This window comes from Zingiber officinale, chromosome 8B (assembly GCF_018446385.1).
Source record: "Zingiber officinale cultivar Zhangliang chromosome 8B, Zo_v1.1, whole genome shotgun sequence".
Lineage (NCBI taxonomy): Eukaryota > Viridiplantae > Streptophyta > Magnoliopsida > Zingiberales > Zingiberaceae > Zingiber > Zingiber officinale.
This window is the reverse complement of record NC_056001.1, coordinates 40,068,996-40,092,501: the sequence shown is the minus strand read 5'-3', so window position 1 is coordinate 40,092,501 and position 23,506 is coordinate 40,068,996. Positions and strand designations below refer to the sequence as shown.

Genomic DNA, 23,506 nt, shown 5'->3' with positions numbered 1-23,506 from the left:
CCATGCGCGCTTCTGCGCATCGACTCCTTCGAAAAATGACGCCTTTATTCATCCAGATAAGAGATTTCGGCCGCTCGGTCCCTATTCGCTGCTCCACTGCGTTGCCGCCGCCTCCGCGCCACGATTCGCAAGCCGTATTGCAATCGATATTCCTCAATTTGAGGCACCGCAAGTGGAATTTCCTGCAACAGTTCTCTTCCTGCCTCGCCGACCCGCTGTTAGTTCGTCAGGTGCTCTTTCGCTGCCGGTCTTCGCCTCGACTCGCTCTGGAGTTCTTCGATTGGCTGTCGTCGGAGCAGAAGAAGAGTAAGGACGTCACTCCTCCCGATTTGGACACCCTGTCCTTCCTGATTCATGTTCTGGTGTCGGCAAAGATGTTCGACGAAGCTTTGTGCATCATGAGGCAATTGATGCAAGAAAGGGGCATCCCTGTCTTAGAGCTCCTCGATGCTCTTGCTCGAAGCCGGAAGAGATACGGCGGCAGTCGTGATGCTTATGATGCCATCGTTAGGTGTTGTACTCAGATTGGCGCAGGCAAAGATGCTTACTTGGTGATCCGGACTCTTCGAGCTAGAGGCGTTTGGGTGTCTATTCACGCTTGCAATAACTTGCTGAACCATCTTATTTCGAACCGAGATGCCGGTGTTACATTCTGGAAGATGTACAAGGAGATGATCGCTTTGGGATATGTTGAAAATGTAAACACATTCAATTTGCTCATCTATGCATTATGTAGAGAATGCAAGATCAGCGAAGCTTTTGGAGTTCTATGTCGGATGATCAATGGAGGGATTTCTCTGAATGTCGTCACCTTCAACATGCTCATTGACGGGTGCTGCAGAAATGGCGAGTTTGATCTTGCTTACAACCTTTTCAAGAAGATGGAGTTTGTGTCTAAGAATGCCGTTGAGCCAAACATTGTAACTTTCAATTGCCTCATCAACGCGTTATGTAAGGCTGGAAAGTCAGAGCTTGGTGAACACTTGGTGAAGAGAGACATAGCGAAGAAAGGCTTACTTTCAAACATGCGAACATATGCTACTCTGATCGATGGATATGCTAGGGAAGGGAAGCTGGAAGAGGCTTTAAGGTTATTCATCGAGATGGTGGATGACGACATAGTGCCCAACACTGTTTTATATAACTCCCTCCTGAATTGGCTATTCAAGCAAGGTCATATCGAGGAGGCTGGTTTCTTGCTGTCAGATATGCGAAAGGCGCATGCTTCTCCTGATTGTTTCACATGTGCAATTGCTATTGATGGTTATTTCAGGAATGGACTTGCACATGAAGCTTTAGGATACTACAAGCAGATCAGAGAAGAGAAATCAGTTAACGATGTGATTCCATACAATAGCCTCGTTAAGCATCTCCATGAGCAAGGGAGGATCTATGAAGTCAAACAGCTACTAGGAACAATGTTTTCTAGTGGCTTGGCTCCTGATGTGGTTACTTATAGCACTTTAATCGATCGATTCTTCAAGGACAGAAACATTGATGATGCTCTTGAGGTGTATGATCAAATGTTGAAGGATGGGCAAATGCCTAACCTTATCACTTACAATTCAATCATCTACGGCTTCTGTCAAGTGGAGCATGTGGATCTAGCTCTGTTAGCCGTCGAGGAACTAAAGGGAGCCGGCGTGCTTCTTGACGTATTCACATACAACACCATGATCCATGGATATCTCAGCCTTCAGAGGGTTGAAGAAGCTTGTGATTTATGCCACTCCATGCAGAGACTAGGCATAGCAGTTAATGTTGTCACTTGCAATATATTTATGAACTTCTTATGCAAATCAGGATGCTTTGATCTCGCAGAGGAGCTATTGAGGATTATGCTCGATCGATTTATTATTCCAGATTCGATAACCTATACCATTCTAGTTACTTCATTCCATAAAAGTTGCAGTGCAAGTAAAGTGATCGAACTGCATGATTATATGGTTATCAGAGGAGTCTCTCCTGATAAATTTACATACAAATCAATTGTCAGTTCACTTATTCAAAGAGAAGCTCATACTGATGCCTTTGTATGATAGATTCTTGAACATTTACTTGATTTATGAACAGTTAATGTATTGGTGTATCCTTTGAGCAAGAACACTCGAGGATTTTATCTTATTTTTGGTAAATCCATTGAAAGTGTTCAGAAAATCAGTATGATCGAGTTGATAAGAAAGTAATTGCAGCAAAAATAAAAGTCAGAGGAATTTTTGTATTGCAATCAACATAGTCACTTTCGTTGATAAAAGTTAGCTTCATCAATAATTCACATAAAATACAAAAGTTAAAGCACCATCTTATTGATTCAAAAGCCCTCTTATTTTTTATTCTTTTCGTTTTTTTAAAGAACTTTTGTTTTTTACTATTCAATTACATTATTTCATTACATCTCAATCATTCAGTTGTGCACTTATGCTATTATTTATCCATTTGGCTTACATAATTTGTAGAGAATAATACATTTATTGGTTTGATTTTTTAGATAATTTTTTACAATAGAAATATTTTAATACAAAATTTTAAAAGTATTTACACAATTTACTTCAATTAAATTAAATAATTTATCCAATATAATCAAACCAATTGCACTCATGAATTTGACCGACTTAGTTCATTTAATTGAAGCAAATGAAAGTATTATATTATAAGAATCATAAAATAAATAAAGAAGAATTATCTAGACTAACTATTCTATAAAAATAAATATTTCATAAAAATTGTGCAATTTTATAAAAAAATAAAAAAGAAATTATTACTATCACCATGACTAGCTATAATTTTGTTGTCATTTATTTAAAATTTATTTTTAAAATTAAGTGCTTTGTAATTCAAAAGGAAATATTAGATGATATTGTGTTCTCATTGATTGATTTATAAATATTATTAATGATATAGTTTTTTAACAACTTTAATATAAAGATTAAATTTATCTCTTTTTTATAATTTAGGTGTTTGATTTTCGTCCCATTAATTTTAAACATCGATACAAAAAACCAATTTGCTTACCGAACAAATCCAAAATATAATACTCTTTAATAATAAAGAGTAGCATCAAATCATGATGCCGATCCCACTACTTTTCATCAATCAACATTTGACCCTTTATAATTATGGACAAAATAAAAAAAAAAAAGAGATAGGTTGATGAATTTAGGAATGAGTCAATGGAATGATAGTAAAAAATACTATTTGAATTATGTATTTGGTAATGATAATTTAACAATGATTTTTAAATTTATGATAATCAATCAAACTCATATAATTATATATGTTTAATTTTCATTTCTATTCTCATTCCAACTTACTATAAAACTCATATCCATAATTATTTCTATCATTTAATCAAACATCACCTAAGAATCTATAATCATTTCTGTCATTTAATCAAACATCACCTGAGAATCTTTTTAATCTTTGGAATTGAGGAATGTTTTTCCCTTTTTGGTGGACACACATCTTGGAATGGTTGTAATTAAAACATATTATTTCCCAAAATGCCCTACCCCTAACCCTTTTCATTAGATCTATTGTCACTCAAACTATTAGTTTGTTATGTGAAAATTAATTTCAATTAATTGCATGAGATTTAAATTAACCAGTAGCTATTAAACATGTTTTATAAAAATATTTGATATAATGGTTTATCTTAAATTGATATTGTTGCACTCATAAAGTTATCTATTCATATTATTTAAAGACTCTGAACCGTGAAACACTTTTATTTAAAATATTTAATGATCCTAAATATTTTAGATTCATATAGCAACTTCCCATAAACCGATTAAAATCAACTTTTAGTCCATTAAAATCACTTCAAATTGGTTGGTCAGTAGATTGCGCAATTCGACGTTTTTATTATAATGAATTTGATGAAATGATTAGAGAAAGGATATTTTGGCAAGTTCATTATGTAGGTGCTCCATTGTAACGGAGTTGATCTTGTTCATGCCCCGTGTGCATGGTGTGCACTGAGAGAGGAGGAGTTCGGATCCTCTGTCCCAACAATTCCGTGCCCTTGTGTCTCCTTGTCAATCAAATGGATCAAATCATATCTCAAGGATGAATGCATATCACGAGGATATCACATACATCTCGAGGATGTTATGATCATCCGATCAATAAAAAGACACTGATATGAAATTATTAGGACCGACAATATGAACTAGGGAGGGGGTGTTGATGCGGTAGAGTCAACTCTCTATTGCCACATCAGCGCCCTCTCAGTCGCGCAGGGGATCAAATTCACTATTGGTAAATACTTTGACAATGAGCAAAATAGGATGTGTCTTTTTGTAATTTATGAAATGAGTAGGGCTGTAAACAAGTCGAGCCAAGCTTTGAGGTGTTCAAGCTTATTTAATAAGGTAATCAAGCCGAGTCTAGCCGAGTTTAAAATGAACTAAGCTTTTGAAATGAGTGTTCAAGTTTGGCTTGGTTTATTTTTTATGAGCTTGAACTTGTTTGAAATTTGACTTGAGCTTGGTTCGTTTAGATATTTTCAAGCTCTCAATTCAAGCTTGTCTTGAGCTTGATTCGAGCTTGGCTTGAGCTTTGTTCATTTAGATGTTATCAAGCTCTCAATTCAAACTTGTTTGATTATTTGAAATTTTTAGTTATTTGATTGGTTATTGAGCTTGATAATTTAAATTTATTTTATTTTATTATTTATTTAGCATATTAAAAAGGGTTTTATTAATGAATATGGTTCGTGAACATTGTTCACAAACGTTGTTCACGAATGTTAACTAGCTGAACACATATGTGTTCAAGCTTGTTTATTTAGCTTAACGAGTTATTCAAAATTATCTATTTAATTAATCTTATGTATATTAAATAAATATAAATAAACTCATATTAAGTCCAATATTAAATTTATTTATGAACACTTGATTTATTTATCATCCTAAAATGAGATGGACCTTTTAGATATATTTTAATTTTAATGTAATAAACACCGAATTATCTTTCTAAAAATTATCCACTGACCACTGTCTCTGTTCGTGACGCCCCACTTCTACGGGCAACGAATGATTAACTCTCAGAGGGTCCCACCTCCCACCACCGTCACGGCGGCGGAGGTGCGTGCCTCATCCGAGACACCAAACAGCACGCCCTCCACTCGCATCGGTCATTTCTCCGGAACGGCACCTGAGGAATCGATGTCAGCAAGTGAACCCTGTCCGTTCATCCCCGCGATACTTTCCGACGCGCATTTTTTTCCACGTTCCCCGTCGGAAAGCCGGGGCCCACCTCACCCAGCCGACAGCCATTGCGATCTCTCTCGGTCGAATTTACAGCGTCTCCGCGTCAACGGGAGCAAGTCTCGTGGGCCTCGATCAGCTCCTCTCTCCTTTTTCATCCTTTTGAGCACCAGCTGGGGATCGTTGAGTCGGTTGATTTCGATCGAACTTAGAGAATGGCAGGGAAGGAGATCTTGCAGAAGATCAAAGTAAGTTAACTTCCATAAAAGCGACAAAAAAAAGAGTTTATTTGGTATCCCTAATTTTCCAAATGTGCTTGGGCAGATTAGTTTGGATCTCGAATGGCTTTTTCAGTCAATCGGTTTTGTTTCCCCTTCTTTCTATTTGTGTATCTTGAGTGGGATTCGTGTCCCCTTCTTTCAATGTTGTTTCAGAGTGAGTTATTGATCAAATAGACATGCTGTTGCTTTTTAGTTGCTTGTGATAATTCCCATTTGAGCTACGATGCATGATGAAAGGGATCCACTCTGACCTGTTCAGCACTATAAGTTTTCTTGTTTGGAAATTTAGGGGACTATGTATTAGTGCCAATTCAGCGAATAGCTAAAAGGTCAAATTTTGTAATTCTTGAGCATAAATGTTTATGATGGTTATGATAATTGATGCCATTTAGTATATTTCTTCTGAGGGGAAAAAAATGTTTTGCTTATTGTACTGTGTTAGTCAAGCAGGCTAAAGCAGGGTTTGGTTCTTCATCAGAGACTGGGAGAGGGAAAGCCAAAATCTGTGGGAAGAGCATCCGACATGGCTACCACATGGTGAAGGGGAAATCAAACCATCCAATGGAAGACTATTTGGTGGCTGAATTCAAAAAAGTTGGTGAATATGAACTAGGTTTATTTGCAATTTTCGATGGCCACTTGGGTCAAAATGTTGCAGATTATCTCCGAGCTAATCTTTTCGAAAACATATTGAATGAGGTAAGCGAATTGTGTCATATGAATCTCTTCTCTTTTTTTTTCCATTTTGTTTCAAGGAAATCCAATCATGTCCATTTGCTTGCAGCCGGATTTTTGGACTGATATAGAAAGTGCAATCAAGAAAGCATATGAGAGAACAGACACAAAAATACTGGAAAAACAAGCTGAATTGGGTAGAGGCGGTTCTACAGCAGTTACAGCTATACTAATTGATGGTGTGAGCCTTGTGGTAGCCAATATTGGAGACTCACGAGCAGTTATTTCCAAGAACGGTGTTGCTGTCCAACTTTCCATTGATCATGAACCAAGCAGGGAGCGACATTTGATCGAGGAAAAGGGTGGTTTTGTGACAAGTTTTCCAGGTAATCCATTAGATTTGGTTTTGTTAGCTTAAGTTTCTGAATTTGCAATTCTCATGAACTCTGAAGAACACAAGGACTAGTTATACGATAATTTTTGTTCATCTTTGGAAAGAGAAACATGTATTTGATATAACGAAATAGAAAATGCTGAATTTTTGGTAGACATTTGGTGTCAGAAGACAGAAATATCTAAGCAAGGGAATTGGTTGTCAAGACTTGAGTTTGTATAAGAGGGATAGGCTACCATGAAGCTTTATACTGGGCTTTGGATAGACTACCACTTTTTTTGTTGCTTGTTTGCGTGGTTTAAGCTCTTAAACTATACAAATAGACAAGGAAACATGAATTTACTCTCTCCTCTCTCTCTCTCTCTTTTTGCATGGCTTGATTTTGATTAATGCAAAATTTTATGGAACCAAATACACCTCTTGTTGCAAGACCCCAAAATTAACTTGTTACTATATAACACATTGCCTGTTAAACATATAGAGTAGAGCTGGCAACCCAGAATTCAATTAACACAGATAGAATTCAAAAAATGACACGACATAACCTAAATATATAGATTGATGACACTAATTGCCTTATTTACAATCGTTAACTTTAAAGATCTTTGATAACTTTTATGCCTTAACTTTATACTTTAGAGAATTTAATTAATCTTCAACTCTATAAAATTATTTTTAAAGGGCATATAATTAATTATAGTTGTTTTATTTTTTTATATTAACATGAACGAGAAAACTCATTTATGACCTGATTAATATGATACAACGCAAATTATCATCCCTAATATTGAAAGCTTGCTAATAGAGTTGGTCTCCAGAAAATATTTCATCCTGTATTGAAAACATGCTAAAATTAATGAATTTATTGGAGCAAAGAAATTTAATGAATTTATGATTCTACATGAAAGAGATAATACATTTTATTTTCAATGTCTTCTGTGAGGCCATCCTTTTAGCATTTGTAAATTTAAATGGAAATTATTATTGATCATTGAAAATTTGAAATGAATGAATGACATGCACATAATTTGCACAGTTTGTTAATTTTGAAATTAGGGTTGCCAACAAGATTTCAGCATTTAGATTGAAACATCAATTTTCGTTTTTATCAGGAGATGTACCACGGGTGGATGGACGGCTGGCTGTAGCACGGGCATTTGGAGATAGGAGCTTGAAGGCACATCTCACTTCGGAGCCTGACGTGGCTGATGAAATCATCGACGAAGATGCAGAGTTTCTAATCCTTGCAAGTGATGGACTATGGAAGGTAAATTCATGTAACTAGGCAAGAAGCAATACATACAATGATTTCACCCCCAATTGAAAATTCTGAAACTAGTAACAAACAAATCTACTTTTCAGATCGTTTGCTGATACACTCGATCGTAATATGCACTATTCTTTTGTTATCTTTTGAGGACACACAAGGCCTAAATAACCTGCTAGAAAATCATGAAGAAAATCTGTTTTTGTGCATCTGATCAGGTGATGTCCAACCAAGAAGCAGTTGATTTCATGAAAGACATAAAGGATCCTCAAACAGCTGCTAGAAGTCTGACTGAGGAGGCCGTTGCAAGGAAGAGCAGAGATGATGTTTCTTGCATCGTAGTGAAATTTAACTAGCTAAGATCCTCCCGAAATCGGTATAGCAGAACTCCTGTAACATTATTAATCTTTGACGGAATGCAGTTTGCTTGTTTTGTGAAACTCCATCGGACTTGCAGGTTGTTGAATTTCTTCTGTCTCTCTCTCTCTCTTTTTCACTGCATTTGTTATTGTTGGAAAAGAGAGATGAACCTGGAATTCTCATGCCCTGCACCTTCTTATTCTGCATGATATAGGAAACAAATAAGAGGCTCTAATGAGTGTATTCTGTGAGAGCATTCTAAAAGACTTTCTAGATGAAAGAGTAATTAGAACTACATTGATTGGCTATCGAATTAAGTCAGTCATCTCTGTTACACTCCTTTACTTAGTTTACACCATCTAAGATAGAAACTACCATGATCAAGACATGTTGCTCTTTTGTGGAAGGCTTCAACCAGTCCACTACCTTAATTGTTTGGTCTGGTCTTACAAATGACAAATTGACTGATACACCCTCTCAAATAAATGTGAAGTATGATCATACTAATGAGGATCTCTAATCTCTAATCTCACTTTATATCTAGATATATTTCATGCAATATCAATGGTTATTTTTTTTTAACCCATGCTATCATTTGTTATGTTTGCTTTACACCAATCATGAGACTTTTCTATTAGGAAGACTGTAAAGCTAGTCAAAAGATTTTAATGATATGCCTATGCTAGATGCCATGACACAACTATAGGTTATTTTATCTTTTTGAGAGATTCTCTCTTAAAATCTTCAACAAAAGTTAGATGTGATGTTATATTACTGTTAGATGATAAATCATCAACAACTAAACTTAGCACACCTACTTCTTATGAGAGTAAAGTCTATTTACCTATTGAATGACAACTTAAGAGAGTGGAACCATATTAATTCAATTATATACGACTGTACATTAGTTTTTAAATTCAAATACTACGAATATATCATCAAAGCAAGAACAAACTGATTTTTAACCATCTAATTAAATGGTGAAGAGTGTCAACAAACCAATTTTTTATTACCTATTTAATGGTGAACAAGTTAGGTAAACTCTATAAAGTGAACCAATTGACAAACATAAACGCACTAACAAAAGAATAATTACTACGGGAAAACAATGTAAAGAAGCTCATGGCCAATCCAGATGGAGACTCTAGCTAGGAAGCTTTGCTCACACCAGTTTTGCTACGATGGCTTGCAACAGACCCCCCGAATCAGCACAGAGCAGAAGGTGAACTGAACTGGTTTAAATGCATTCAAGGAATGGAGCGTGCGCACTAAAGTCAGCAGACGAAATGTTAATGCACAACAGCACAAGAAGCTCATGACCAGAAGATGCCATGCAGCAGTGCAAACGGATATGGAGCTGCCGGACTTAGACCTGCCCCGGACATCAGACTTGGCTCTGATCCGTAACTGAATTATCGAATAGACTATCCATTGATCTGATTGCCCGGACCTGAATCGTAACCAGTCCGACCCCAGCCAATTACCGTTCAATGCTCCAATTAACCATGTTCAACTGTTGTTTTTTTAATTTATTTATAGATAAATATTTTTAATAAATTAAAAAGAATTATAGTGGTCGGGGATTAAACCCTAGTCTTCTTTAAGAAGGTGAAGTATCTATTCAATTAGACTAAATCAAAATAATATTTTATATGTATTAGTTAATTATATAATAATTAACTATAATTTTTGAGTAAGTCAATAATTTATTTTACTAGAGTAATAATTAACTATAATTAAGGGGTGTTTGGTTGAATGGTATAGGAGTGGAGAACAAGAAATGAAAATTTGATGCTCGATTTGGGGAATTGGTAATAAGTCTCATAGATTCAATCTCCAAACATGAGAATGGACCATTACTTAGTAAAATAAGAGGAATGTAAATATTTTTTTTAACCTTTTAAAATATTTGACGTATGTTTACCTATAATTTCGTATCCATTATTTTTCAAAATTTATTAATAATTTTATAAATAAGGAGTTTTCATTATTTTCATTAACAATAAAAAAAAATCTAGCTAATCACTCGTTAATAACACCACCTTATAAAGTAAAGGTTAAAAAAATATGAGAATTATGTGAATTTTGATTCTCCTATATCTTAAACTTAAATAAGTGTAATTTTTTTTTATAAACTTATCATTTTAATTTTTTTAATATAATAATTTTGAATGAACCGGTGTGAACCTATAAGAATCGTGAACTGGTAATTTCAAATCATAGGGGTCTTGGATAGTTAAGATTAAAAGTCAATCCTTAAAAACTGTTAAATCGTCCTTCTAAACCGTCAAATTGTTGCATCTAAACCGAGGTCTAATCGACACCGGAAGCCATCAATGAAATCGACTTCTAAAAAATAAAATGATACTTTCAATGCGAAGCGTGGACAAATTAAGATTAACTGTATTTAAATTATTAATTTTTTATGTATTGTATTACAATTGAATGAGCATAAAGGATATTTTATCAATCAAAGATCAAATTCATTTACGAATTCCCAAGTGTCGTTGCAAGAGGCCGTCCCCGTTCATGTGGTTTGGTCGCCTTTCTAGTTTTATCTTCCGAACGCCCATACATAGAAGCGACAAATCACTGCTCTTCAATTATGTACGTGGGTAAAGAGACATACGGAGATCCAGCACTGCAATCTCCCAATTGTAAAATCCGTGAAGAAATTGGATGGACAATCATTTAGCATTCTAATCGATGGAGAGAAAAAAAATCACTTTTTTTTTTTGTTTTTTTGAAAAGTTCATGCTGTCTTTTGCTGCAGAAATCTGCCGAGATCCGGGTCCGATGGCCTGCGCTGGAAGAAGTTTGTGTGTGGCGGTGAGGAAAGAATCAGGCAATGGTGGAACGGGGAAGGTCACTGCCTCGTGCGGGACAGCCTGGACCCGATCGTCTTCTGCTCGAACCTCTTCACGGCGCCTGCGACGCGTCGGAGGGTGTCGTCGAGCACGTACTGCGTGCCGTCGTGGGTTGTGACGGCGGTGGCGTTGACGAACTCCCGGCAGGGCTCCCGGCGGTCGGCAATGGTGCCGTGGTAGTGGAAGTACCTGATCCGCGCTTCCGTTTGGTGCGTGCTCCGCCCGGCGACGTTCTGCGACATGTGCACCCCCGTGGCGAACGCCCTCCGCGGCTGGATCGCGTACTTCCGATCTCGCCTCACGCCCCTCTTCGCGTCCCTGTACACCAACTTCTCCATCCCCCACATCCTGCCTCACCGCCGAGAACTGGAATCGGTGGAAGATTTCGGAAACGATTACGACGACCAATCGAAGTAGAAAAAAAATGGTACCTTGGAGTTTTGCCGTAGTCGCTGAATTGGCAGAGCTTGCTGGACATGGGCATCTGCTCTATGGTGAACTGGGAGTAGCCGGCGAGGGATGAAAGCACCGAGTCGATACTCGTTTTGGGAGGAAGATAGAGGAACTCGTCGATGTCGAAGAAGAAGATCCACTTGGCCATGAACTTGTACCTGTGAAGGCAATCGTTCACCACCAGGAATTGGTTGTGGTAGTAGCCGTCGAACCTTTCCTGTTCCCTGATGTCCTGCAGCGTCACCATCCCCTTCTCCATCCATGGCCGCAGCACCGCTATCACCTCCGGGTGGACGCCGCCGGCGTCGTGGATGACGAAGTGAGACTTGCCCACGCCGAAGAACCGCGCGTGGTAGGCCAGCCATTCCCTGACGCGCTGCGGGCTGAGGTTGCCGTAGAGGGAAGAGCCGCAGTAGAGGTACTGGTACTTGGGCGGCGGCGAGAAGGAGGACGCGTCGACGCTCCCCGGCGCCTCTTCCACTGCCACGAACCGCTCGGCGGTGGTGACCTCGCGGTCCCCGCCGCCGCCCGTGGTCACGTGGATGACGAGGCGGCCGCCGGAGCCTTCGAGGCCGACGGCGCTCGGGAAGGTGCAGTTGACGACGACGACTGTGTAGACCCGGCCGTAGCCCCAGTCGGGGAGGATCTTGTAACCGGATGCGAAGATGGAGGCGGATTCGCCTCCGCCGCCGCCGTGAGCGATCCACTCGCACTCGAATTGTGGCTTGGCGAAGACGTGGAGCGGCTTGGAGGCGAGCCCGATGACGACGAAGTTGTTGGCGCCGCCTCGGTAGGCTCCCATCTGGATGAAGAGGTACGCTGCGGAGCCGACGGGGTTGAAAGATCTCTTCACAACGGAATCATTCGTGAGCTGCTCTGCTTTCAGAGGATGAACACTTCGAGGAGGAGGAGGAGGAGGAGGCGGAGGAGGAGAGAGAGCAGCAAACTGCAGTGGACGTGAATCGACCGTAGAAAAACACGAGAGAAAGCTAGAAGTCGAAGGGAAGAGCTGAAACAAGGTGATGAGGGAGCAAAGGGAGAAGAGGGAGACGAGGAGGAGCTTCACATCAGCACATTTCCAAGTAACAGCAACCGAAAAATCTTTCTCATCCTTGTGCGTCTCCTTGGCCATTATCGCCCCAATGAACAAGAGGAAGAAGAAAAAGAAAGGGAAGAAGAAGAAGCAGAAGAATCCGACAGTGCAGCAGAAGATGATGCTTTGCTTTTAAAAGCAACAACGGCAAAAGCCACTTTTGTTCTTCTTAATATTTTTGTTGGGACTTTTGATACTCTGGAATTTGTGTTTTAAGACATCGATTTAACTAATTGAGAAGATAAAAGAAAGGAAAGAGAACTGAACCCCACCATGTGAGGAAAAGTGACCGTAGATTGCAGTCCATGGAAGCGTAGAATTGATTCTCCTTTTAGCTTTGTTTGTATTCGTCTGCTAGCTAGTTGGCTTGGGAGGTGGGCATCAGGCCTGGGATGGCAGTGATGGAGCTGGAGAACAGCTGCAAACGGCTTTGGTTAAGCATGTATTTATATGAAAGTAGCCTCTTAGGGAAGACAATTTATTTATCACAGAAGATTAACGCACTGTTGTTATTTATGTTAATACAGAAAAGAAAGGATTTTGTACGGAAAAAAAAATCGAAGGAAGAGAGAAAAGGACGAGGGAAAAGGGAAAGAAAGAGAGAAACTCACGCCGCTGGCCTTCGCTGCCTCTCTGCCCGTGCCGTCACTACCCACACAGCTTCCGCCACAACCAACAACGTCTTCTCGCTCCATCCCCTTGCCGAGAACGTCCTCTCCCACCTTCTCGTTGCATTCGTCCCACTCCGCCCGGGACTCTCCGAGCCGGGGCTTGCCCACCTCGAGGCTGTTCTGGCCTTCTGTCCACGCCCCCCTCGGGCTCGCGCTCCCCTCTGGCCCCGGATTTCCGAACTGGCATACCCCCTGGTTCTGGTATCCTGCTCCGCCTCCCTCGTGCTGTAGCCACTCTCTAGGTCGCCTCGAAGCCGGTCGACGAGACTCAAACCACGTGACGCCAGCGGGAAAATAGTAAGGAGACGATGGAGATGAGGAAGAGGAGTAAAATGGAAACGGTGGCACACTGGCTGGAGAGAACAGGCGGTGGCTCGTGATTAGATTTCATTTTACCTCGATTTGGAGGGATAATTATCACCGATTTTAAAGTTATTCATCTATTATTGTTTCATATGAGCATTGTTCCCTCATGTGTTAGTCACTTCGTGATTTATCTCTTTCGTATTAATCCTGAGATGAGTACTATTTCTTTCACTTTTTTGCTAAAATATAAGCATTGTAGTAATTAGCAGTATTTCTTTCAAATATTTAAAATATTCATTTTTACATTACTTTTCAAATATCTTACTATTTAAATATTTATAGATCTCATCTATCAAACATTAATTAAATATTTATAGATCTCATTTATCAAATATCTCATCAATTAAATATTTATAGATATCATCCATCAAATATCCCATCAATCAAATATTAATAGACCACATCCATCAAATATCCATTCTCAAATATCTCTAATTCTTGGGACCAGTTTTAGGAGGGATGTGGCGGTTCCATATTTTTCAAATATCCCTAATTCTTTATTAACTTATATTTAATTTTAAGAAAAATTAAATTTAAGAAAAATACTACTTCATACTAATACAAATATTTTATAAATTTAAAATTGAAATATAGAGGTACAAACCATATTAAATTAATAAAACACATAACAATAAACCATAAAAAATATAAACTACAATTAATAAAATAAACAAGCATATCGCTAGATGATTTTGAAGTTATTCATCTATCATGCCTCGTATATTCATTACGAGGAGTTAATGTGCTTAGATGAGTTGATCCACTTTCTTATTGTTATTATACTTTTCCAAATGTGTCATTGATAATTGCACTGTCTAATTCAATTCATCAATTATGCCTACTCTTTCTTTACCCTTTCCTCTTTGCTGTCTTCTGTTCCATTGGACGAGGTTAGACTTCTCTATCATCTAGATCAATAGTTGTGTTAGGATTAGAAGAGTCAGTATGTGCACCTGATGATTATGAGGTTCTTACTTTCTTTGTAGCTCGTTGCTCTGAGCATTGAAGAGTATACATCAGACTATCTTTCATGATCCTCCACACATGTTCATATTGGAAAGTAGTTTTAAAAGTACTCTTGTATTCTTCATAAGCTCGCACCATCAAATCCTCGTCACTCTATCCGCTTGGTTGATCATTATAGCATTTATTGTAGATTCCATTATCTCTATTCATGATCTTTTTCAACGAAGCCCAATGTGATTTTGTTTTCTTCGTAGTTCTCTTTTTAACCTCCTTATCTCGATTGGTATTGTAGTTTGTCACCACCCATTTCCAAAAAGACTCATTTTTCTAGGCATTATCAACTATTGAATCTTCACTCATAATTGTGTATGCCGCTGCAAGGAGCTTATCATCTACTACGGTCCATACTGTTTGCTAGCTAAGATCTTCATTCGATTTGTTGCCCATCTCTGGTGCTTGATTGAAAATAATATCGTCGGATCATATTTCAAATGAGAATGGAGGAAATTGTGAATTAAGGATTGCATAAGGTATTTCTGTACCTTTATCATTGTCAGTTGCATCAACACTAACTCTTCTCGATTTATTTAATTGAATCGCCAGTGATTGAAGTGGATTAATTCCATGAGATGAGTCTTGCATGAAATATTGACTATTCTGTCAATATTCTGGAAGATATGTATAAAACGAAACTCGAGAGTCGTCACTCAGAGAATTTGGATAACTTCAAAAATTATGGTAATATGGTGCTGGGTATGGAAAAAGTTAAAAATTTGATGGATGTTAAGTGGGAAATGAAAATTGAGGATTGAAGAAATTAGGACAAACTCGAGAACTTTCTTCAATAGAATTTTAGTCGATATTTGGAGAGTTGAACAAATTCCTAAAATAATGATCAGAATAAATAAATAAATATATATATAAACGAATGTTACTCAATGTTAAAAAAAAAACGAATGTTGATTAACGTTCGATTTTAATTTATTTTTTTTCTAAAATGTCCAAAAATATTATTAAATTTAAAAAAAAATAAAATGAAAAATATGGTAGCTCACCTTTTCGTGAGCCCCACAAAAGAGGAATCACCGGGTACAAACTTGTGCACAGTGATTTCTAATCACTCAACAGATATCTCCTCCAATGGGAGATATTTGAGAGGGGGATATTTGAAGAAATATCCCCTCAAAATATCCCCATTGGAGATGCTATAATAAACAAACGAAGGATAAATATTCCATCCTTTCATACCAAATAAATATTTGAAATTTTTTCTTAATTGTTTTTTTGTTTAAATCTATTCTCCCATCTAAATAGAGTAATTCTGTCCGAAATGGGGGGAGACGGTTAGCTAGGTACGTGGCTCTGTGGTTGACTAGAGGAAGACTCCGCGCGGTCTTACAAAAACCAAGAGCGTTAGTGTCGGGCAAAGGACGGGGTTCCCGGTATTGGCCTTCCGATGCTCAAGTTAGTTCTCGATTTAGTGGAGAAGACATAGTAGCTAGAGCGAGCAGATTAGTGAAATATCGTATACCTTCGTCTGTGGATGGACACCTCTTTTTATAGTGTCACTCACTGTAGCGTCTGTGCATGCATCACACAGCATATGCACGTTTTACAAAGCATCCTAGGAAAAGACTGTTGGATCGGAAAGACGCTAGAGGGGGAAGTGAATAACGTTCTTCAAAATTGTGACTAAAAACATGTACACGGCGGAAGAATAAAGGAGGAAAAGAAACAGAGAAACCAAGCGCTAACACAAGTAGTTTTACTTGGTTCGAAGCCTTCGACGACTCCTACTCCAAGGCTCACACTCGTCTAGTGCTTTCGTTGGACAATCCACTAATAGTTTGAATGATTATAAGTATAAGAACTAAAAGCAATATTACCGACAACAAAGAAAATAAGAAAGCCTTGATCGTCAGTTGTCGGAGGAGCTTCACATCAACGTAGGAGCTTTTTCGGAGCAATGCGCAAGAATAAAAGTCGTAACAATTGATGTTTTTTAAGCTCCTGATCGAAGGCCCTTACATAGGGCCATTTCGGGCGCCTGGAACCCCTCTGGGTGCCTGGGCGGTTGGGCCACGTGGTTCGGTCAGTCGACGTGCTCCACCTCAGCTTCTAGATGAGTTTTTCAGTCTGAGCACTTGGACTAACTCTAGGCGCTCGGACTGCCCGGGTGCCAGCGACACCAACCAAACGAGCTGGTCCGAGCGCCGGATCCCTTCTAGGCGTCCGGACTCCCCTTTTCTTTTGTAGTTTCTTCCCTGCAAAAAGGGTTAGTCCAAGCAATATAAAATATATTTACCCTGCAAAGCAGAATTATCATAACACAGTAAAATAAAAGTAGTAAGTCTCCTCGAGACCAAAATCTAGTTAAAGTTTCAACTTAGATTTCCCAAATGTACATAAGCTAGACTAACGCCTACAGTTCTCTCAACGGGGAACGCGTCTTCACTGGATCTCTACTTTAGTTACTTACCTTCACTTACCACTTATAGTTGCTTGACTTGCCTTTGATCCACCAGTCTTCCTACCAATTGTTAGGTCCACAGACCTAATTGGATTTCGACTGGTTGTCAGACCCCGTGGACCCAAGCAGACTTCCCGCTAGATATCAGTCTCCGCGAATCTATCTTAACTTCCCACCACTATCAGGTCCCGCGGACCTAGCTAGATTTCAGCCTGGTGTCAAGTCCTTCAGACGAGTCAACTCCTGCACACTTAGTAAAGCAATTAAATTACAAACACTCTAACTTTAAACCCCTTGTCATTCATCAAAACCTAAGTTAGATTATTAGTGTAAATTGCACTAACAATCTCTTCCTTTTTAATGCAATGACAACTTGGGTTAAAGTTAGAAAAAAATAATATTGAGACAATATGTAAAAAAGCAAACAAATGATCTTAGTTTGTTTTGTATTTATTTTATGTGATCAAATTTATTTGTTATTTTTCTACATTAAACCTTACCCTCTCCTTTTGGCATTCATAAAAAAAACTAGGGTAAAGGAAGTACAAGCATACAAATAATGTCAGACAGTAATGTAGAAAATAACTGAAAGTAAATGCTTTGTATATCTCAGACTTAGGGAGAGATTTGTTCCAAGTCAAATTCTAAGGAAATTGAAAACATTTGAATAGGCTTTTTCAAAAAATTTGTAAGTAAAGTCTGAGAAAACTTCAAAAATTTCTAAGAAAACTTTTGTCAAAAATTTCTGAGTAACAAGGTTGTTAACTTGCTAGACTATTGACTTACCAGACTGGTCTGGGCGCCCGGACCCCTCTGGTAGCCAGGGTGCCCCGGGCTCACACCCTGTCGGATGGCTGATTTAGCCCGGTCCGGGCGCCCGGACCTGGTCTAGGCGCTTGGACCAGAAACCTTATCGCTTTGCCAACTATCACGATTTGTTGCGACATGGATAAAGTTTTATTCACGCCAGGCGCCCGGAACCCTTCCAGGCACCCCGATCAAGACTATAAATACAACCTTGATTCCAATAGCTAAACAGAACACTTGTAAACGATTCTTTTTCTCTTTAGTTTTGTAATTGAGTGCTTTAACTGCTATAAGAGACTTCTCCGCCTGAAAGAGATTTATAGTGAGCTTTCAACGTCTTGGATTAGCAATCCCCTAATTGCAAACCAAGTAAACCTCTGTGTCTTTTTTTTTATTAAATTAGCTTGAAAAGTCGAGAAAGGTGTTTATTTTTTATTGTGTAGGGAAATTCACCCCCTCTTACTGGCCGTAAGGGATCATCAAGTGGTATCAGAGCCCAACTGCTTCAGAAGGACTAACCGCCAATCGAAGCATAAAGATGATGGTCGGACTAAGCATCAACCGATCGAAGTTCGAGGGAGAGTTCGCGAACTGGAAAAAAAATATGGAGGTATTTTTAAAACAGATTTTGAATTATTAATTATAATAAAGTATAGTTTTATAGCACCAAAGGACAAAGAAAAACATCATTGGACAAAAATGGAGCAAGCTGACTTCGTGGAAAACGGCAAGGCAGAATTCCATCTGCTGAGTGTGTTACCGCCACAAGAGGTCAACTGGATCGGAGCCTACGAGTTAGCCAAAGAGCTCTGGGATAAATTCCTGGAACTACATGAAGGGACCTTGAAGGCAAAACTCGTGAGACAAGACCTGCTCTAGAACCAGATCAACAACCTCCGGTTAGAAGAAGGCGAAACTATCGCACACCTCCACTCAAGAATCAAAGAACTCATCACCGATCTCACGAATCTTGGAGAAAAGGTAACCAACCGAGATTCACTAAGGTATGCGCTTAACACTTTTCCTAGGACTCATGAATGGTCAACCTTAGTAGATGCATATTACATCTCTAAGGATCTAGAAATAAGTACATTGGAAGAATTTGTAGGATCGAAAAGAATTTAGATATCTCCACAATAGCATGATATTGTCCACTTTGGGCCTGAGCCCTCATGGCTTTGCTCTTGGGCTCTCCCCAAAAGGCCTCATGCAAATGGAGATATCTTTTTCTCTTATAAACCCATGATCTTTCCCATGTGTTTCCAATATGGGACTATGTTTGCAACCTTGCAACCCCAACAATCCCCCCCTCAAACAAAGGACCATAGGCTTCCCACGTCCGATCCTCGACCCACCAGGTCTTCCTGCCCCTCGGTCCACCCGACCTACTAGGACTTCCTTGCCTAGTTGCAACTAAGACTTCCTGCCTGGTGTCTGATCCTCTTGATCCGAACATAGGAGCCCCTACTTTCTTTGTTCGAGGTCAATATTGTACTCACATGGCTCAATCAGACCATAGCTCTTGTGCACAGTCGGCGGTTAAACCTTCTGGCAGTCCGGGCTCTGATACCACTTGTAGGATCGAGACGCGCTAGAGGGGGGGTGAATAGCGCTCGTGGCTATTTCTTTTTCAAATCAGAAAACTATCGGAGTTTAAAAACACGCAGCGGAATAAAGAACAAACACACACAGAGAGACACGAGAGATTTTACTTCGTTCGGAGCCTAAGGCGACTCCTACTCGAAGGCCCGCGATCCTTGATCGCTTTCCGTGGGCAACAACTATAAGCTCGTAAAATGTACAATAAGATATTACAATTGAAAGAACTAAAACAAATTATACCGACAACAATAAAGTAGCAGAATCTGAAGCTCCGGGTTGCCGGGGACTTGTAACAGCACTTCTGGGCATTTCTAGAGCAGCTTGTAGCGTAAGGATTGCTTCGAGTTCGTTGAAGAGAGCTGCTGGTCGAAACCCCTTATAAAGGGTGTTCAAGGCGCCTTCTACTTGTAAGACCGTTAGATTCGATAGAGGGGGGGTGAATATCGATTCGAAAATCTCGAGTTAAAACGCAGCGGAAAAGTAAGGAAGTAAAGAGATGAACACGGTTGATTTTTTACTTCGTTCGGAGCCTGTGACGACTCCTACTCGAAGGCCCGTACTCCTTGAGTACTTTCGTTGGGCAATTCACTAGCAATTCGGATAATTACAATTTACGTACAAATATTGCTAATGAAAGAAAAACAAAGCTATACCTACAAATAATGAATTAAAAGAAAACGGAGTAAGTCGTCGGAGCTTTGTGAACGTCGTTGGAGCGCAGAGTAGCAGAGTGATTGAACTCAGAGTTCTCAGAACACAGATGTATTGAAGCTCCTGCCTGGGGCTTCTTTTATATGCTGCTCCGGGCGCCTGGATCCCTTCCGGGCGCCTGGAATGTGACGTAACACTCCCAACCAGCATGCTCCACGTGTCAACGTCGTCCTGGGGATAAAACTTACCTCCGGGCGCCCGGACCCCTCTTCTCCAGAAAGTCCTTCTCCTGCAAGAAAAGGTTAGTCCGAGGCAAATGTACCCTGCAGCAAAGATTGTTAGCACAGTTTTATAGATAAGCAAAGTATGACTTAGATTCCGTCTTTCCGAGACCGGAATCTAGTCACGATCTCGACTTAGATATCTGAAATGGATCTAAGCCAGATCGACGCCTAATGTTCCCTTCCCGGGAACGCGTCCTCGCAGTCACTCCCCTCCAGTGACTTACCTCACTTACCTGCCAGACGTCCGGTCAGCCCGTCGACCCGCCTGGGCTTCTCGCCAATCAGCCCGTCGACCTAGCTGGACTTCTCGCCAAGCGTCCGGTCAGCCCGTCGACCCGCTTGGACTTCTCGCCAGCTATCCGGTCAGCCCGTCGACCTAGCTGGACTTCGTGCCAGACATCCGGTCAGCCCGTCGACTTGTCTGGACTTCTCCTGCACACTTGATCAAAGTGTCAGATAACAACAGACTAACTTAACCTGATTTGTCATTCATCAAAACCTGGGTTAAATCGTTAGTGCTAACCTGCACCAACAATCTCCCCCTTTTTGATGGAATGACAACCTGGTTAAGTTAGTGAAAACATATGCAAGAAAAAATAAGCATTTAAAGGGTTTTTAAGTTAGTTTGTATTTTCAATTCTGGTTTAGCTAACTTAACCACCTAACTCTCCCCATTTGGCATTCATCAAAAAAAAAAAAGCAAGAGTAAACAAGCATAGAGTGGAGTTACTGTAGAAAGTTGTTAATTTAAGAAACAGCTTATTTTGGAAAATATCTACGCTTGATTCAAAATTCAAAGATACTGATAAAAGTGTAATCTTTAAGCCCAAATTAAAAGATAGGCAAGTTACCTTGGGGGAGTCAAGTTGAAAAGTATAAGTTTAAAGTTAATCAAGTTTAACTTTTCAAAAGTGTAAAATTTTTCAAATCAGGTTTTTCAAATTAGATATTAAGGAACATTTACTTTTTCAAAAGGTAAATTCTAATTTTCAAACACTAAGTTGAATTTAGTTTTCAATTTTGATATTTTCAAAACAAAGCAACATTTTTAATTTTTCAAAAGCAAGTAAAATTTTAGTCAAAATAAATTTGCTAAGTTTGGAAAGTTTAATTTTCAAGCATACTGACTAAATTTAAATGTAATAATTTTTAATTGAAAATCAATTTTAAAAATTAGGTGGGATTTTTAAACTTTCAAACTTTTAATTAATTTCTCCCCCTGAACCTGATATCTAAGATAAAGCTTTTGAAAATATTTGCTAAGAATTTTTAATATAAGATTTTCAAAGTAATTGGAGTAGAATTTTCAAAAGAAATTTAAAAAAACGCTTTAGTTAATCCTCCTGAATTTGATACTCAAATTTACATAGCTGTCTAACCAATTAGTTACTAACTAACTATCAGAAAATAGCAGTTTTCACTTGGTTAGTCAGATTAAGTTGATTATAAGCAGTCAGTGTTTGACTTGACTGATGAGCTTAATCTGATTAATATCTGAGTTGTATTTAACGTCCAGACTTATGCCGATGCACTGATATAAGCATCTTAAGTCCAGACAGTTGACCTATGCATCTCACCCCTTTCTATGTTTTTCAAACACAAGCAAGGTAAACCTAAGGTGTTGGTGAGATGCTCAAAACTAATCCTATGGGTACATGCTTTCTAAGGATTCAAAAACTAATCTAAGGCCAAAACTGTTTTTGAAAATCTAAAAATGGAAAGTTTTGAAAACAGACAAGTTTAACCTATAATTTGATGAAACCATTTTTGAGAGTATTTTTGAAATTTCCTAGTCTATTGAACACATCCCTAATTGTCGTCGTAAGTTGTTAAATTCACTTTCAGGGAGTGGTTTTGTAAAAATGTCAGCTAAATTTGATTTAGACTCAATGTACTTGAGTTCAATATCACCTTTAGTAACATGATCCCTGATGAAGTGGTGCCTAATTTCAATATGTTTGGTTCTTGAATGATGCACAGGATTCTTGGTTAAGTTAATTGAACTTATATTGTCAATTAATACTTTTACATTTGTGATATTTAAGTTGAAATCTTTTAGAGTATGCATTATCCATAATAACTGTGCAACACATTCGCCTATAGCTATGTATTCTGACTCAGTTGTAGATAGTGCAACACAGTGTTGCTTTCTACTAAACCAGCTGACAAGGGATGGACCAAGTAGTTGGCATCCACCACTTGTGCTTTTGCGGTCTAATTTGCATCCGGCATAATCTGAGTCAGAATATCCTATTAATTCAAAGTTGTTGGTCCTAGGATACCAAATTCCTACATTTGTGGTTCCCTTGAGGTATCTAAAGATTCTTTTGACTTGAGTCAAATGAGATTCTTTAGCAGAGTTTAGTATCGAGCACACATAGCAAATAAAATGTCAGGTCGGCTTGCGATTAAGTAAAGTAGACTACCTATTGCGCTCCGATAATGTTTTAAGTCTACAGATTTCCCATTAGGATCATCATCTAGGATTGTGTTTACGGCCATAGGTGTTTTTATTTCTTTAGTATTTTCCATTCCAAATTTTCTAAGTAACTTCTTAGTATATTTTTGTTGATAAATATAATTTCCTTCATTTGTTTGTTTGACTTGTAACCCTAGAAAATAAGTTAATTTTCCTACCAGACTCATTTCGAATTCGTGTTCCATTAGGTTTGTAAATTCGTTTAAAAATTCTGAGTTTGTTGAACCAAAGATGATATCATCTACATAGATTTGAGCTATAAAAATATCTTCTTTTATTGATTTCACAAATAGTGTTGGGTCAACTTGACCTTGGTTGAACCCTTTAGAGATTAAGTAAGAGGTTAGTCTTTCATACCATGCCCTAGGTGCCTGTTTAAGTCCATATAATGCCTTTTTTAATTTGTAGACATAATCAGGGTGTTCTAGGCTTTCAAAACCAGGTGGCTGACCTACATAAACTTCTTCTTTTATTAATCCATTAAGAAAGGCAGACTTGACATCCATTTGGTATAGTTTGAATCCTTTATGGGCTGCATAGCTTAGTAACATTCTAATGGACTCTAGTCTAGCTACTGGGGCATAAGTTTCATCATAGTCAAGTCCTTCAACTT

At 38.7% G+C, this 23,506-nt stretch overlaps 3 protein-coding genes across 5 annotated transcripts; 2 read left to right on the top strand and 1 right to left on the bottom strand.

Annotated features, from left to right (window-relative positions):
* Positions 1-35: 35 nt before the first annotated feature.
* Positions 36-2,039, top strand: LOC122013712 (pentatricopeptide repeat-containing protein At1g11710, mitochondrial-like). Its single transcript, XM_042569944.1, has one exon. The coding sequence runs from the start codon at positions 36-38 to the stop codon at positions 2,037-2,039; it is 2,004 nt and encodes a 667-aa protein (XP_042425878.1).
* Positions 2,040-5,284: 3,245 nt separating this feature from the next.
* LOC122016908 (probable protein phosphatase 2C 62) lies at positions 5,285-8,290 on the top strand. 3 transcript variants are annotated; one of them, XM_042574341.1, is made up of 5 exons: positions 5,285-5,455; positions 5,939-6,187; positions 6,273-6,549; positions 7,670-7,824; positions 8,043-8,290. In XM_042574341.1, exons 1-5 carry the CDS (start codon positions 5,423-5,425, stop codon positions 8,178-8,180), a joined length of 852 nt encoding a protein of 283 aa, XP_042430275.1. In that variant the 5' UTR covers positions 5,285-5,422; the 3' UTR covers positions 8,181-8,290. The 3 variants fall into 3 exon arrangements, with proteins under 3 accessions (XP_042430275.1, XP_042430276.1, XP_042430277.1); XM_042574342.1 differs by having other exon boundaries at positions 5,299-5,455; positions 5,931-6,187; XM_042574343.1 differs by having other exon boundaries at positions 5,302-5,455; positions 5,967-6,187.
* A 2,445-nt stretch (positions 8,291-10,735) lies between these two features.
* On the bottom strand, positions 10,736-13,581 carry LOC122016375 (galactan beta-1,4-galactosyltransferase GALS2-like). The gene is made up of 3 exons (XM_042573653.1): positions 13,209-13,581; positions 11,483-13,015; positions 10,736-11,399 (listed from the first exon to the last, which is right to left on the bottom strand). The coding sequence occupies exons 2-3, from the start codon at positions 12,634-12,636 to the stop codon at positions 11,051-11,053; spliced, it is 1,503 nt and encodes a 500-aa protein (XP_042429587.1). The 5' UTR covers positions 12,637-13,015; positions 13,209-13,581; the 3' UTR covers positions 10,736-11,050.
* Between the last annotated feature and the right edge of the window lie 9,925 nt (positions 13,582-23,506).

Bases quoted from the DNA above. Each gene is read 5' to 3' on its own strand.
- LOC122013712 (XM_042569944.1), top strand. From the start codon at position 36: ATGACGCCTTTATTCATCCAGATAAGAGATTTCGGCCGCTCGGTCCCT.
- LOC122016908 (XM_042574341.1), top strand. From the start codon at position 5,423: ATGGCAGGGAAGGAGATCTTGCAGAAGATCAAA. The intron at 5,456-5,938 runs GTAAGTTAACTT...TTAGTCAAGCAG, and splicing joins AGATCTTGCAGAAGATCAAA to GCTAAAGCAGGGTTTGGTTC. The intron at 7,825-8,042 runs GTAAATTCATGT...GCATCTGATCAG, and splicing joins CAAGTGATGGACTATGGAAG to GTGATGTCCAACCAAGAAGC.
- LOC122016375 (XM_042573653.1), bottom strand. From the start codon at position 12,636: ATGGCCAAGGAGACGCACAAGGATGAGAAAGATTTTTCGGTTGCTGTT. The intron at 11,400-11,482 runs GTACCATTTTTT...GCGGTGAGGCAG, and splicing joins GACTACGGCAAAACTCCAAG to GATGTGGGGGATGGAGAAGT.